The following is a 17,958-nucleotide window of genomic DNA, read 5'->3' as shown; positions in this document are numbered from 1 at the left end:
AATTTGAAGATTTTTCATTTTTAAAATTATTCATCTACAATGAATGGTTAGAGGCACCTCAAGTGGGAAATAAAAGAAAATCAGTCCAATGATTACATTTTGATAGTCTATGCCTTTAAAAATAACAAATCAATATTTCAAATCGATATCTTAATATTTTCTTTGACTTTCTGGTATCTAAAGTACTATATAACCTCTCAGTTCTATGAACTTCATCAGTTTATTATTAAACTCGCATTTTTCGAAAATACAATTTTAATATTTTTTTGTGTGATTGCTCGACCAGATTTTTAACATGCGCCAAATCTTGGGAAGCACTCGTGAAAGGAAAATCGACACACACCACCTATTCGTTGATTTTAAAGTCGCCTTCGACAGAACGAAGAGAAGTTGCATTTATGCACCTACATATTTATGTCTGAATTTGGTATCCTGGCAAAACTAATACGGCTATGTAAACTGACGTTGAGCAATATCAAAAGCTACGTCAGGATCGGGAATGGGTAAGGAAGCCAAGCAAATGGATCTGGTACTGAACGAGTGCAAGACGAAATACCTCCTGTCATCAAACAAACAGTTGTCGTCGCACTCGCGACGGCTCCCATGTCACCGTTGACAGTTATAACTTTGAAGTCGTAGATAATTTCGTATATCTTGGAACCAGTATCAACACCACCAACAATGTCAGCCTCGAAATCAAACGCAGAATAACTCTTGCCAACAGGTGCTACTTCGGACTGAGTAGGAAATTGAAAAGCAAAGTCCTCTCTCGACGAACAAAAACCAAACTCTATAAGTCACTCATAATTCCCGTCATTTATGGTGCGGAGGCAATGACATCATCTGATATTGAAAAGGAAAATTTATGGTCTTTTGTGCATTGGCAACGACAAGTACCACGGTCGATGGAACGACGACCTGTACAAGATATACGGCGACATTTACATAGCGAATCAATTGACAGCGGCGGCTCTGAGGCCACTCTGGATTAGGAGAAGAAGGACCTGACTGCACTTGATATCTCGAATTGGCGCCAAATATCCTCAATGTCCATTAATTTCTGTAGAAATTTACGCCGTTATGGATTTTGAAACTATTTTATAAATAACTCTCGAACCATAATAGGTTTTTAGAGGACTAAGAAATGTGTAGCTGTTTGACTGGTTAGATGCAGTAAAAATTGATCCAACATTAGACACATTAGAAACTACAAATTGTTTCTGAAACAGTTAGAATCAAGAAATCGGAACGGTTGAGGAGAGAAACTATGAAGAGTTGCAAGAAACAGCCTCTAACATCAAAGTCGCAAAATGTCTGTTAGTTGTTCAAAAGATAAAATTCCGGTTCCAGGGCGGTTACCGGTTGTATCTAAAACGAAATTTCGTCCGAATTCGTTGTTTTGGTTATAGCCTTGGGCCCGTAATAGAATTATAACAATAATTCTTAAATATATGCATGTAAGAGCTCTTGTTAGCTGATCTCAAAGGGATGATTGAGAGTAGGAAGAGTTTATTATGTTAAATTAGAAACAAAAATTTGTGGATCCTTTTAAGAGGTGTTCATGAATAAACTTCTGGTCAAAAAGTAGAGCGTCCTCAAGGCTTTGACAAGGCAAAAATTATATAATAAAATTTATAGTATACCTAAAATATTTGAATGCGAAAATAAAGATTTGAGTTTTTTTTGTGAGTCCGGGTCAAATTTGATCATATGGCATAAGCAATGACCAGGTAATTTGCAGAAAAATATAAGTTCAGGAGACCTACTATAATAACAAATTACGATTTTCAATTGATTTAACTAACAGTTCAGTATGACTCACCTTCTTGCAAATAGTACATGCTAAGGCGCTTCACTGGACTCATGTTATATACTTACGTATATAAGGAACATACATATATAACCATAATTGTAAAAAATATTATTTTGATCTTTCAAATAAATAAAATATTCCCTAAAAATCTAAATAAATATTTCCAAAATATTTACTAAAATATAAATTTTATTTATTTTTAAAAATTGACTTTAACTTTAGTGTAAATATAATTTTTATCATCTTAAGTGTGAAATACTTAAATTACACATTTATATAACTTTTGCTGGTATACAATTTTTGTACTTGACAAACCGTAACACACACTTCAACGATTTTAATTTTAATATTGTTTTAATTGTCTCTTTCCTGTGACCTTAATGAACTAGAAGAACGCCTGAGATGGTCATTAAATGACAAAGGAAGCAAAATAGTAATAAAAGTGGCATTGCCAGAAGTTTATAGCTGTAATTTCACACAAATGTAATATATTTGATTTTATGCTTCAAATGGCAGCAGATTACTTTATTTCACGGCTAAAGTTGAAAAATGAAATACTTCATTTTTAAATTTTAATTTTTACTTAAATTTATATTTATACTCGTATTTAAATTTACAGTTTAATTTTTTATACACTTAAATATTATGCACAACCAATATTTGTAAAATATTTACTTATATTACAACATTTTATAGATTTTTTAATTAGTTTGGGTTTTTACATTTTTTTAAATTTTTAGTTTTAGTATTTTAATTAATAAAAAAAATATATGTACATATAAATTTTTTTAAAAAAATGAATGTTTTTATAAAATATTGTACTATTTTTATTAATATTTTATAAGTTTAAATAACAATTTTTATAGAGAAAAACTTTTTTTTTATAAAATTAAACGTATTTTTTAAAAAATTTATTAAAAAATTTTTGATTTGTAGATATTTAAAAAACAAATTTTTAATAATAAAAAATTAATTTATATATATTTTATACATAGTTAATTGTAAAATTTATATATTTTTAATATCAAGTAAATTATTTTTTTAAATATTAAGAAAAATTATTTATTTTTTAATATAAATTTTTTTAAATTGTTGAGTTTAATACTTTTAATAAAAAAATAAATATGTACACATATAAAAAAATTTAATAATTCAAATTAATATTTTTATATATTATTTTCTTTAATATTTTTTCAATATTACATAATTTTTGATTATAAAAAAAAAGTCTGTAATAAAATTTATAAAAATAAATAAAATTTGATTTTATACTTTTTTGATTTTTTTCCAATTTACATAAAAATGTAAGCTCTTATATATATATTATACATATGTACATACATACATAAACACATATAGTTTAGTCAAATTAGTTTTATAAATAAATTGAGAATTTCTAAAAAATTGTCAACTAAAATCAATTGTGATAATAAAACAAAAACCCTAGAAGTCCAAGAAAACAGCAACTTACTCATTCAGCATCATCCAGGAAATATGACTTTTTATCAATTATTCAAACTTCAATACAAAAAAATTAAGAAATTGTAACATAACCTCACTCACATACCTACTTTTGTTCAACCACAACAGGAATTTATGAGCCAAGCACGACTAAAAATCTTATAGAATTTAACTCAGCAGCTTTAATTGCGGATTAGATGTTCATATGCAACAAATGTCTTGCACCACTAACCTAACTCAAGTACAAAGAAAGCTTCTCAAAAGCAGCTCCACCCACTTTACCACAAATTTCAAGGACAAGTGGTTATTGAAAATGTTTCTCATATAATTTTGACTATAAATCCACTTACCACAAGACTAAGTCACTGATTGCGCAACTCCGCTTGCTTGTAGCCGCAACAACACTTGCGCCGCTCCAACCTTCTTCATATTTGCACACACAAAAACCTTTGCACTCTTCTTTCTTCTAAGTACGCACACAGCCACCCACATACTACATTTAAGCATTTGGCTAGAAAAAGCTTATGCAAAACACTACTTTTCTCTAATTTCACTTATTGGCGCATTAGCGCACACTTAGCTATGGGATTATGCACAAAAACTTTCAATTTTATCACAATTTCACAGAATATGCACAATTTCAATTAAATTTCAACACACACGACGCGGAAATATTTGCGAAACTGCTAAAATGGCGCCGGAAATTTGACAGACAGACAGCGTCGCATTTTTTGTGGTTGAAAGGTTGTTGTGGTATTCACAATAGTTTGAAAAACTAAATCACTAATTGGTTAAGTTATTGGTTAACTACCCAATAGCGCTAGTAGAGATTTATGTTAAAGGTTTTCAGAGTTTGTTTTCATTTTCCAATTCCAATTAGTAATTATTAAGCAAACTACATATACATATGTATGTAAGTACATATCTGGTAAATTATTTCATTAATAAACAGAGTTGCCATATTGGAAAAATATTTGTTTATATTCAAAACTGCTATAAGAAGTACGGAAGTTAGCTGGTAAGTAAATATCAAAGAGCTTTTATATAATAAATTTTATTAAGAAAAAGAGTTGCCATGTTGAAAAAAATGCTGGCTTATAAAATGGCTACAAAAAGTATGGAAGTCCGATTTTAAGTAAATACTGATCAAAACTCATTTAAACAATTTTATAAATATTCAGAGTTGCTATATTAAAAAAGTTATGTATATTATAACAAATATTATTAAGAAACTGTGTTGCCATATTGATAAAAATGTTGGCTAATAAAATTGTTATAAAAAGTGCGGAAGTCCGATTAGAAGTAAATATTAATCAAACCCCATAAACAATTAGAAAAATAAACAGAGTTGCCATATTTAAAAAATACTAGCTTATAAAATTGTCATTAAAAGTGTGGAAGTCAGCTATTAAATAAATATTAGGTAAAACCTATTAAAATAATCTGATTAAAAAATTAAGGTTACCATATTAAAAAAATTAACTGTTAAAGTTGCTGGAGAAACGTGCTGAAGTCAGCAGCAAGGTGAATATTAAGCAAAACAATTGTAAACATATTTTTAGTAAACAGAGTTGCCACATTAAAGAAAATATTACTTTATAAAATTTTTATTAAAAGCATGGAAATCAGCTTGTAAGTAAATATTGAGCAGCACAATTGTAAAAATTTTCTTATAAACGGAGTTGCCATGTTTAAAATAAATATTAGCTCATAAAATTGTTATTATATTTAGTAAATATGTACATATATAAATATAATTACTATGGCAGCCAGCAAGTAAGTAAATATTAAGCAAAACCTATTTAAATGTTTTTTAAATAAAATAAAATATATAGACCTGATGGCAATCCTGGTTGAAGCATTAGTAAACAGAATCGCCATATTTATAAAGAATATTAGCAAATAAAATTTTTATTAAAAGTCAGCTGTTAAATAAATATTAAGGAAACCCTATTAAAATAATTTGATTAATAAACAGAGATGCCATATTAAAAGAAATATTAGCTTATAAAATTGTTATTGAAAGTATAGAATGTATATTAAGCAAAACCTATTGAAATGTTTTTGAAATAAACTAAAAAATATAGGCCAGCTGGCAACCTTGGTAGAAGCATGTACATACATATACATTTTCTAATAAATAAATATTTGAAAAATTGAAATTGATTTAAATAAATCAAATCGGCTCATAATAAATTCAATATATATTTTTTATACATATCTATATTATTAAACAATTTTTCGATTATTGCAAAAGCAATAAATTATAAAAATTATACTAAAAAAGTATTAAAAAAAAACAACTTTAAAAGTTCATTGTGAATAGCACACCAGAAAAGTCTAACCGTTTTGTCAAATTTCCGCCGCCATTTCAATCGCGTCAGTTCCGAATTTGTTTGCCGGTCGGGTGTGTTGCAATTTGTGAGAGTTTGGTAAATTTTCGGTAATATTGTAAAAATTTATGATTTTTGTGTAGAATCTTAAAGTGGTGTGCGCACTAAATGGTGTTCAAATAAAATAAATGGCGGTGCAGTGTTTTTCAAGTGATTTTTTGATCAGTGAGTAGTTGCAGTGTGCCCAAATGGGCTTAGGAAACTGATGTGCTGGTATTCGTTTGTGTAATATTGTCATTAAGTGTGTATGCTAATGCAGTCTTGGCCATTTTTAGATGAACGCTGCAACTTAAAATTCAAGTAAGGTAAGTTTTCTTCTAATTATTAAGTAGAAACTATTGAAGAAAATGGTATTAAAGTCGCCATTTTAATGGAATGCTATAGCTTGAATAGCAGCATTGTTTTTGTTGTTGTCACTTTGACATCTTCTTGACGTTTCCTGTATAGTCTTTTCTGACTGTTTCAGAAATGTGACTTTGGATGGAGCTGCGGTTCCTCTATTCCATCTTCAATTACTTGCATACTTTTAGGCTGCACCTTTTATTTATAATTAGAAATCATCTCATGTGGGCAACAGTTTGAGAACTTTTGTACTACAGTTTTGCAATATATGTATTAATTTAATTAATGTATTGATCTGAATGCAATTCAATAACAAAATTTAAAAATTAAAAAAAATTAAAAAAAAAAATAAAAAAAAAATTATTTTTGATACACCTGATATTAATTTGTATATTGCTCTCGGGGATTAATTAATTTTTTATATCAAATTTAGTGCTGTTAGTGGCTTAATTGAGCGTTGTAGTATGGTATAACAGTATATAAGTGGGGTATAAACAAAATTTTGTTGTTATTTAAAGATTCTGTTCCATAAATAGATTCGGCAGAGCAACTAACGTAGCAGGAACCTAAGAGAAGAACGTAATATATGTACGTTAAAAGGGATCATTGTTTTATTAATGAATGCCATCACTACAAGACATAACCTCAACCTTGAACTTTCCAAATAGCAAGCAGAAGCTCTCAATACTATTCTAAATAAACACTATTAACTGGCGTATGCCCCACACCAGAAAGAATGACGTAATCCCGAGCGGCATTAAATATTGTTGTGGATGGTCGTTGGACTCTTCGAAAATAGTAGAAAAAATTTAAAAATATTTATATTTTTGTGAAAAGAGATTTTTCGAAAACTATTATGCTCGATAATGGGTTGATAAAACTGCTTTTCTTAGATTGGTATAACCTATTTTTATGCAATGTAAAATTTGATCACCATCTCCATAATTAGTGTGTGCTTGGCAGCTGTTTGCTCTTAGTCGCGAAAAGTTCGACCCACAATTTTTATTGTGAAAAAAAAAGAATAATGAGTTTGCTTGAAACTTTGTGTTGCCAATAAGATCACGGCTATAAAATTGTTGAAAATGTTGCAGAAATGTTTTGGGTAGTCTACCTTATCATGAACACAAGTATTTGACTGGCTGAAAGCATTAAGTGAAGGTCGTGAAGTTATCGAACTTTTGAATCATGCAAGTCGACCTTTGTTAATGACGGTATCAACGGAAAAGTTAAAGAAACACCACTTGAAAATCGTCGTGTTGTCATTAGAAGGATCGTAAAGGATTTCAACAACTCTTATGGATCGACTCAACACATTTTGGTTAATGTTTTGGGTATACAGTAATTGTTTTGGGTATATAGTAAAGCTTGTCATTGCTCGACTCGTTCCAAAAGATCTGCATATTTGCGAAAAGGGTGCCGAGTAGTGCTCGAAAAGGAGATTCTTGAAAGGTGCGGAGTTGAAGTAAGCGTTGACATGCTTTTATTGGCTCATAAACCTATTTGTGTATTAAAATATGTAAACATTTGTTTTTTTGTTGGTCCGTGTAAAATTTGAACAGATTGAAAAATAACAATTAATTAACTAATGGAATTGGGGTGGAACAACTGTTATTTAAGAAGATTTCTTCACGAAATTTTGGATGGGCTATTGTCTAAGACAATCATGCAATCTCCGGAGAAATTGTTCGAATCGGATCACTATAGCATATAGTTGCTTTACGAACCGAACGATCGTAATCAAATGCTTGTATGGAAAAATTTTTAATTTGTGAAGATTTCTTCACGAAATTTTGGATGGGCTAGACAATGATGCAATCTCCGAAAAAATTTTTCAAATCGGATGACTTTAGCATGTAGCTCTCATACAAATTGACCGATCACAGTTCTTGTAAGGAATCTTTTGTATTTGTGAAGGGTATTCTAGCTTTGGTGCCAAAGTAAACGTTTGTTCTTTTCTTCTTATTACATTTTTAAAATGGGACTCGTTCGAAAAGAAATTAACCTTACTTTTTGTAAACGAATTGAGCTCACTAGTGTTAATAAGATAATTTAAACATAATTAATTAATTGTATTTATTTAAATATAATTATCAAACATTAATATATATTTACTAAATAAAATAAAATACATACATACACTCTAATATATAGCAATTTTCATAAATTTTTGTCTTCTAACTTTTTCTGCTTAAAAATTCGTTGTTTGGTATAAATTTAAGTAATTTTAATTTTTTCTTACATGCAAATATGTACATAAGTATGTACATAATTTTTAAATTTACACAATTTTCATATTATGCTTCCTTATTGCCACAGACGTTCATATATACATACTTGTAATATAACCTAAGTACTTCCTACTATTATGCAAAAGAACAAAACTTTTTACTTTACATTTTATGTACATAAATATACAAATCCAATTCAGTACATACACACACATATAGCATATTGTCGGAGAAAGTAAATATATACCTACATATGTATATACTTACGTAAACAAGCAGTTATGTACACACAAACACACACACAACCGGATGTGTTACTTAAATAAGGAACTTTTCCGAAAAGTATTTTGTATGCAAATCCCCAACATACACACATACTCCCCGCCACAGACACTCGCTTACACATTAGAGCAATGCTCATCGGCGCATATCTTACAATCTTCCAAGCTCAACACACACACCGACCGATGGAAACCATTCTCGGACACAGGTGGCGCAGCTTTCGGCGCTTGCATGCGATTATTGGGCGGCGCAATTGCTAATGCCTCGAAACTTTGTGCACGCAAAATGGCTGGCTTCTTAAAGCTATACACCACCGTGGTGCTGTGTGTATTTGCATCGCGCTTAGCGCCGCCACCGCTCCCTTCACAGCCGCTCTCGTGGTCGTGGTCGCCCAACTCGCTGCGTGTAAAATTTGTGGAGCAGGTTTGCGGCGATGAACCCACTGAACTGCGTTCGGAGTTCGAATTGAATTTATGCACGATGGCGGTGGTGGGAGTCATCTGCAGGAGGCTGGCCTGCTCCTTGCTGGAGTTGTTGAAATTGTGTTGGGCGCGATAATAGCTGGGCTGTCGGTTGACGCGTGTGCTGCGTCCGCTGCCGTCGATTTGTGTAACAGCCGTTAGCATGGATGGATTACGCTGCGAGTCGGCTCTGTAAATAGATTGTATTAGCTCGTATTGAGTATGTTCGTGAAATGTGATAGCTTTATTATTATCATCTTGTCTAAAACAATATTAAATAGCTCAATATCTAGTACGGTTGATTGACGTAGCCTTAAAAATTTATTTGTGTGAGCTGCTGCGAGAAACGCGTTTCTTAAATAACATTGTTGGGTGGAAATTTCATGCAGAATTTTTTTTTTTTAATAATAAAAATATTGTCAGTATATTTAGATATAATATTAATAATAAAATACATATAAACTGTAATATTGCATTGAACATTCTATGAGAGAGATGAACTTTTGTTCTAGTGCTTTTTATGTCGATTTAGTGAAGCAAGCATTTTTAAATTAATTTTGCCTGTATAAATGTAAAAATTATGGCCATCACACGATGTATGCCCTAATTAATTTCCTAATAATCACCATTTGAACAACTGATAATCTATTGATTATTATTGCTTTATCTAATGATTAATATCTCATTTCTTGCTTACCATCTCAATATCTACTAACTACTATCTGTTAATAATCAATTGATTACACTTGATTTAGGATCTGATTATCAATGGATCTTCATCTGATCGACTAATTATCATCTGAGTTACTGATTATAAACTTACTGCCTTGTTTGTATCATGTGATTATCATGTGATTTATTGACTACCACCCGATTATCTATTTATTACTAACTGATTATCTACTAATTACCGTCTAATAATCATTAGCATCTAATTATCAATTGATTTGCCTTTGATTTATCATCTAATTAACACTTGATTATCGAAAGATTATTATTTGATTTCTTGATTACCACTAACATTAACATTAACATTAACATTAACATTAACATTAACATTAACATTAACATTAACATTAACATTAACATTAACATTAACATTAACATTAACATTAACATTAACATTAACATTAACATTAACATTAACATTAACATTAACATTAACATTAACATTAACATTAACATTAACATTAACATTAACATTAACATTAACATTAACATTAACATTAACATTAACATTAACATTAACATTAACATTAACATTAACATTAACATTAACATTAACATTAACATTAACATTAACATTAACATTAACATTAACATTAACATTAACATTAACATTAACATTAACATTAACATTAACATTAACATTAACATTAACATTAACATTAACATTAACATTAACATTAACATTAATATTAACATTAACATTAACATTAACATTAACATTGACATTAACATTAACATTAACATTATACTTATGTATATACATAACCTAAAAGGAGCACAAAAAATTACTCACCTATTTAGACTATAGCCACCATTCCCGCCTTTATCGCTCGATTTACTCTTTTATGGTGTGCAGATGGAAGGCGCCGTATATGAGAGGATTTACTAAACTATTAGACATGCCAAAGAAGAATATGCCATCAATTAATCTTTTGCTGGTCTGAATGTGAAAGAAAATACAAAAAAAAAACAGTTGAATTATAGTACCGTTATTACTTATGTATGTATGTATTTTGTATTTACAAAAACTGTCTCAGACTCACCGCATCGTCGATGTCGACAAACTGTAGCAGCACCATGAGGGTACAGTAGGGTGCCCAGCAAATGAGAAATGCAATTATTATCACAAAAGACAGTCGCAGCGAATTCATTTTCGCCTTGTGTATGAGCCGTTGTCGATTCGTGTGCATTAAATTGGCGCTCGTGTGCGGTTCCTGTTGCGGACCCAAAAATATCTTTTCACTTCCTGCAATGGTATTGTATTAAAATTTCCGCATTTTCGCTTTTTCACTTTCTCTCGTCGTTCGCCAATTTTACTTGTAGGTGTGTGTGTGTGTATGTATGTACTTACGTGAAATCGCGCGGAACGTGGAAATGTAGGTGACGGTGAGCACAGAAAAGGGTATCAGAAAGGTGCTGAATAGCGTGAATGTGGTGTAGCTCTGCTCCTGCCAGGGTGCCGTGTAGGTGCCATGCGTCACGCATTGATGGAAGTCTTCGATGAACGGGCCGCGCGATAAATGAAATATGAAAAACTATACGAGTGGATGGGGGAATAATAAAAATAATCATGTTTTATAGTTATTTGTTTTGATAGGTTGTGTGTGTAGTGTGTGCCTTGTACTAAAAGTAAACAATATTGAAGTCAATAACAAATATAGTATGGTATGTACATGAACCTTTCATAATGACTTCCCATAACTGCAACGTAAAAAAATTTATGCATGCCGTAAATTCTTGGAGGGCATTCTTTAGTTCATAGTATATACATATACATATATACGAGTACGAGGGCAATCATTTAGATTTTTAAAGTTGGTATTTGTCAATGGTGGTGACAGCATAACACCAGGAGATGCTAAATCCGATTCCTCAATCGTGAATGATGGAGCAGAGGTTCCATTGCCCGACCATGAAGAAGTTCGGATAGCAATTACCCGTCTCAAGAACATCAAAGCGGCGGGGCAGATGGATTGCCCGCCGAAGTATTCAAACACGGCGGAGAAGAACTGATAAGGAGCATGCATAAGCTTCTTTGTAAAATATGGTCAATCAAAAGCATGCACAACGATTAGAATTTAAGTGTGCTATGCCCAATCCATAAAAAAGGAGACCCCACAATCAGCGCCAACTACCGCGGGATAAGCCTCCTAAACATCACGTATAATGTTCTATAGAGCGTATTGTGTGAAAGATTGAAGCCCATCGTCAACCAACTGATTGGACCTTATCAGTGTGGCTTTAGACCTGGCAAATCAACAACCTACCAAATATTTACCATGCGCCAAATCTTGGAAAAGACGACGTTAAAGAGAATCGACACACACCACCTTTTCGTTGATTTCAAAGCTGCTTTTGATAGCCTTTATGCCGCGACGTCTGAATCTGGTATCCCCGTAAAACTAAGACGGCTCAGTAAAGTGACTTTGAGCAATACCAAAAGCTCCATCAGGATCGGGAAGGAGCTCTCCGAACCGTTCGATACCAAACGAGGTTTCAGACAAGGCGACTCCTTATGTGGCGACTTCTTCAATCTGCTGCAGGAGAAAATAATTAGAGCTGCATAACTTAATCGAGCAGGTACAATTTTCTAAAAGAGTGTACAGTTGCTGGCGTATGCCGATGATCTTCATATCATTGGCCTCAACACCCGTGCAGTTGTTCTGGTTTCTCCAAAATGTTTAAGGCAGCGAAGCAAATGGGTCTGGTGGTGAACGAGGGCAAGACGAAATATCTCCTGTCAACAAACAAACAGACGTCGCACTCGCGACAAGGCTCTCATGTCACTGTTGACAGTCACAACTTCGAAGTTGTAGGCTTTCGTCTATCTTGCAACCAGCATTAACGAACAATGTCAGCCTCGAAATCCAACGCAGAATAACAATTTGCCAACAGGTGCTACTTCGGACTGAAGTAGGCAATTAAGACGTAAAGTCCTCTTTCGACGAACAAATACCAAACTCTATAAGTCACTCACTATTCCTATGCTTACGAGTTTTCGAGAGAAAGGCTATGCGGGAGATTTATGGTCCTTTGTGCATTGGCAATGGCGAATATGGCATTCGGTGGAATGTAACCTGTACGAGTTATGTGACAACATTGACATAGTGCAGCGAATTAAGAGAGAGCGGCTGCGTTGGCTAGGTCATGTTGAAAGTATTCGACGCGAGTTGTTACCTCGGATATAACCTCGTAAGCCTACTATAATGGCCAGGACTTTTCAATTGACCTGCTAAAAAGACTCGATATCTAAAGACGGAAGCTGGAATCATGAAGGAACCTAAGATCACTTGATAGTATAGATCTTAAAGCATAAAAGTACAAAAAAGCACAATGAATTGTAACAGTCCTTCAACTAAGCTTTCAGAGTTTAGACATAACCTGTACTTTTCAGTTCCATTTCTTGGGAACATGTTTTCATGCTTGTAACATGATCCAAATGTTTTCCATAATATGTATAATCGGCACACTCCGACTAACGTTATAATTATGACAAAGTTAAACGAATCATTTAATGGACTAACACTTAAACGGCGCCCAACGATGCCTATAAACTTGAAAGCGCCACCTCGTATGCATATCAATTTCAAAAGCATTCAAGCACACTTCAAACTCGCACCACAAAACTTAGCGAGCTTTTCGGAAAACAAGCCACTGCCAGCGCACGTTGTAACTGTTATTGTTATTGTTGTAGGGCACAGTATATTGGCACACGTAGAAGTTATCAAACGTTGTATTTATGGCGCTTACACTTTATAATACGTGCACCGTTATATTATGACCACAACAGAGCATAAATTATAAAAGTTCGGTGGCACGTTTAGTCGACGAAATTGCGCGAACACAAAGTGAGGCTGGCGATGGGGAACGGAATGCAGTGTAATATGAAGTCGGCCGACGACGGGAGTTGCAAGAAAATATTACCAATTAAATAATTCTCAATAAAAACACAAAGTTCTGAGAGAAATTGGTAGCGGCCCACGAAATTACAGAAATCTGCATTAACTTATTTACGATTGCAGAGCATGCTAACCGCAACTTTGGCTTATATTTGCGGGTATATATGTATATATCGTACATATATATGGTCTTGCAAAAGATTAATAAAAACGTCTTTAATGCATGTCTGTGCGTGAAATATAATTTGCACAAATTTACTTTGTGTCCTTTCTGCCAGAAAAATATCATTTGATATGCTTAGAAACAGGGAGAGTCTTTAATGGGAGCTTTTCTTCTTGAGTGGTACTCGTAACTGTTAATAGTTTCTCTTCTTGATTGGCACTTTAACCGTTTGAAGATTTTTACTTACATAAATTAACTAAAATGGGTAAGTGATTCTCTAGTCTTAAAGGCTGACATTATCCCTACTCTCGCTCGCTAAATTTGAGCACTACTGTCTTGGCAAGAATTTTGTACGCCTATGAAAGTAGCAACAAAGGTATGCCGTTGAATTTAATACAAGAGGAGACCTTTTTAAAGTGGTCTGAACCCCAATTTTTATCTTTATTTGATTATACCAATTGTTGTTTGATTCCCCGTTCTTCAATGTTTGCTAAAATGAAAATAGCCTGGGGCTTAAATCGAATTATTACACATTTTAATTCAAGGTTTTCTTCTACTTCGGTCTTTCCAAGAATAGGGTAAAAGGGAAAGGAAAAGATCCGACATTTTCTATCCTAATGTTGTTCCGATGTTCTGTGATGAAGCCCATTTCTGGCCACAAGCAAAATTTACGCATTTGGGATAAAGAGCAACCTTAGTAGGTTTAAGAGCTGACATTTCATCCAGAAAAATAACAGCTTAGTGTGTTTTGTGGGCCTGTGGAATCATCGGTTCACATTTCTTCAAAAATGATGCTGGTGAGCATGCAACCGTCAAAGGCGACCATAACAATCATGACTATGACATGATAACCGACTATTTGGTGCCTAAAATTGAAACTCGTGATCTCTGCGACATTTGGTTTTCGACAAGACGGCGCCACTTCCCACGCAACGCATCAATCAATGGATTTATTGAGCGAACACTTTGGTGCACAGATAATTTCACGTTTTGGGTCAATCAATTGGCCACCACCGGTGATATCACACCGTTACATTTTTTCCTGTGGAGATATGTGAAGTCTAAGGTGGACAATCCCGCTTTACACCTTTTAATTCAAGCTTTTCTTCTACTTTGGTCTTTCCTAGAGTACGGAGGAGTATTTTAATAATACGTTTAATACTTTTTTCGATAAAAATTTATGCGACCGTTCACACGATATGGCATTTTCGATATCGTAGCTGCAGTTTACACATTATTAGGTTAAGTTATGTTAGTTCATGTAATCGATCCTAATGGAGATGCTTCTTGAACAGCTTGCAACGCGGATCCGTTGTGGCACATACAACTTCTATAGTTTAGATTATAAGACTTTCAAAAATCTACAAAGCGCTTCGAGTCTATCACGTCTAAGTTCCGCCTAAGGTAAGAAAGACACGACTTTTTAATCTCAGCTTTGCAAAGGTTAAATAACTCTTTCCATACAGCTTTGATAACTTGCATCCAACAGAATTTTTAAACTTACCACATGACTGCCTATTGTACAATGTCCAGTACGAATCCCTACGATTGCAGCAAAAAGAACTTTGCTAAGAGCAAGTAGTTCAATATATATCCTCTGCTATATCTTCCTGTCTTCCTTAATCTACTTTAGGACAAAAGGATCTTGTATTCGCACAAGAGCGGGTCGGTGACCAGCCCCTCCAAAGTGCACGTAAGGTATACAAGATGGAGTTCCAAGTCGGTCCTACTCCGATGTGAGCGAAACAAAGGTGCCCAGTGTGGCTAATTTAATCACTTGGTAGTTACCAGCGATTACGTTATAACCAGGCACCCAACTAATTAAGAAAATAAAGTAACTGGAAGCTATTTCTACTGAGGACATACACTCCTTGATTAGCTTTAAGAGCACAGTTAGCAAGCTCAGCGCTAGTATTGTGGCTCTGCTGTTGGAGTGAATGCTTAACTCCCTGAAATAAGCTATACTTCGTAAGAGTACGTCTACTGCTACTTTAATAGCAGCCAGTTCTGCTCGAAAAACACTGCAGTGGTCCGATAGCCTAAAGATTGACGGAGGGCTCCTTACAGTCTCCCTCCAATCTTCCGCATTAGCTTCGATCTTTCTATGGAAAAGCGCATTATGCCTCTTCTCCAGCGACTCTGTCAGTACAGAAGCAAGGAAAGACTCCCACAAGCAAATCCAAAGACAGCCGGTTCTACGAAACCGGAATTAAAATTCCCAAGACAGCCAGTTCTCCGATACCGGAATTGACCCGGATTTTATTCGGTTAAAGGCCTCTTTAGATGGGTAATAATAGTTTTAAAGCAGTGATCCAAGTTTACAAGAAAGCAGTTGAAGGAAGAGACAACTTCGGCGTTTCCTTGTTCGGGCCTCTTCATATACCTGGCTTTCCTGAGCCTTAAAGCGCATTTCGCAGCAATACCATAAATTGCCATAAATTCGTGTTCGCAGATATCTCCTTCTAAAACAGAAAATTATGTTATGAGAAATGAACTTATCTGCCAGATCAATGTCAAGACTTATTTGAAATGATTTGGGTGCACTGGACTACAATGTCTGAATCGTTGGAGGGCTTGTGTAAAAGTAAAAGTTGAACTAACTATAACTATATAAGCTATTAACAGTTACTCTAATAACTGCGATTTATGATAATATTCCTGGAATAAAAACAACTCCACTCACCTGTGGTATGCTCAATATGAACGAAGACATGTAGACAATGCCCAGAAATTGATAGCATCTCTTGGTCATATATAATGAACGCATGGGAAATTTCACCGCAAACCAACGATCCACACCGATCAGCACCATCACGTAGGTGGATAAATATAAGCTAAACATCTGGAAGAGCTTGAAGAATTTACACAAGAGATCACCGCCACGCCATTGCACCGTGTACGCCCAGGCCGCCTCGCCGATAATACAGAAACCCGTTACAAGCAAATCGGCGATCGATAGATGAAACAACAACGAATAGATGGCATTCCAAGAGTTGCGCAAGCTACGCCGCTTGAAGCGTGTCTTATAGATGTTCCACATGGTGAGCATATTGCCGAAGAGTGAGAAAATCGCCATCACACCCAGCACACAGACCTTTATCAGCGTGGTGGTGGAGAATTGTGGCGCATGTGTGTAGAAAACTTCTTTACTCGTTGCTGACGGTGTAAGTGTTGTGTCTAAAGTGTCTGGCAGATAAGGATATATTGTGGTATTATCCGTTAAATTTTGTGTTATTGTGAGAACTTGCGCCAAGCGTGACAGTGCTATATTTGGTAGTGTTGTTGGAGCAATTGCGGCTGCCGCCACTCGTGCGTGGGGTTCATGACTCTCGTAATATTGCTGCGGGTGGCTTAAATTCTCTGCGATATGTTCAAGCATTGCTCCCACGGCTGCTGGTGAATTGAGAATGGATGTTGCCACCACACTTGCACCTTCCATTTAGTGATTTATTTTTCCAGGTAAATATGTGTTTTCTCTGTAATGAGGAAATGGGAAAAGTTTTTTGTTAATTTTGAATATTTTCAATTTCAATTTTCAAAATTTTAGTCTGGTCAAATACGATAAATACTTTATTAGAATTATGAATCTCTACTTCGTTGGAATAAATTTTTTTGGAACTCGTATCTGATTGCATAAAAATATTTTCTTCGTTATTTAGTCTCAATATAACAATACACTGACGTCTCGAAGACCCCGGAAGACATTGGAGCAGGTATTGCAGGACCACATACAAAACTATCCATATCAATTGGAGGCTATGAGGTCAAATCGCTTTTAGTTGAACAGTGTGTAGGAAGGCTGAACCACCTATCAGTTTGCACAGTTTGCAATAAGATATACCTTATCTGGGTGCCGGGGTATAAGGAGGTAGCCGGCAATCAACTGGCTGACGAACTAGCCCGCTCTGCGGCAACAGGAATGCGCTACGCCAAGCTACTACTGCGAGGGTACAATGATGCAAGGGTTAGGGATATGATCAACCTCTCCCGAGATAAATTCCGTCTTCTTGTCGCGTCCTATACAGGGCACTGCAGGCTCAGGAAACACTTGTCCAATATGGGCATAGTCTCTTGCGCAAACTGCCGGTTTTGCGACATGGATCAGGAAACTCCAGAACACCTGATTCTAGATTGCCAAGCAATTTATAAAAGCAGGCTCAAGGGCCTAGGTTCCATCTACGTGGACT

General features: G+C 34.4%; 1 protein-coding gene across 1 annotated transcript in view; it reads right to left on the bottom strand.

Annotated features, from left to right (window-relative positions):
* Positions 1-8,155: 8,155 nt before the first annotated feature.
* The window catches only part of LOC126762661 (gonadotropin-releasing hormone receptor), a 29,041-nt gene continuing 19,238 nt past the window's right edge, over positions 8,156-17,958 (bottom strand). The window contains 6 exon segments of the mRNA XM_050479566.1: positions 8,156-9,170; positions 10,503-10,546; positions 10,548-10,649; positions 10,753-10,955; positions 11,061-11,244; positions 16,455-17,247. Coding sequence (XP_050335523.1) covers positions 8,636-9,170; positions 10,503-10,546; positions 10,548-10,649; positions 10,753-10,955; positions 11,061-11,244; positions 16,455-17,210 — 1,824 coding nt within the window. The 5' untranslated portion in view covers positions 17,211-17,247 and the 3' untranslated portion in view covers positions 8,156-8,635.

Source organism: Bactrocera neohumeralis, chromosome 6, assembly GCF_024586455.1.
Source record: "Bactrocera neohumeralis isolate Rockhampton chromosome 6, APGP_CSIRO_Bneo_wtdbg2-racon-allhic-juicebox.fasta_v2, whole genome shotgun sequence".
Lineage (NCBI taxonomy): Eukaryota > Metazoa > Arthropoda > Insecta > Diptera > Tephritidae > Bactrocera > Bactrocera neohumeralis.
This window is presented reverse-complemented; position numbering and strand designations above follow the sequence as displayed.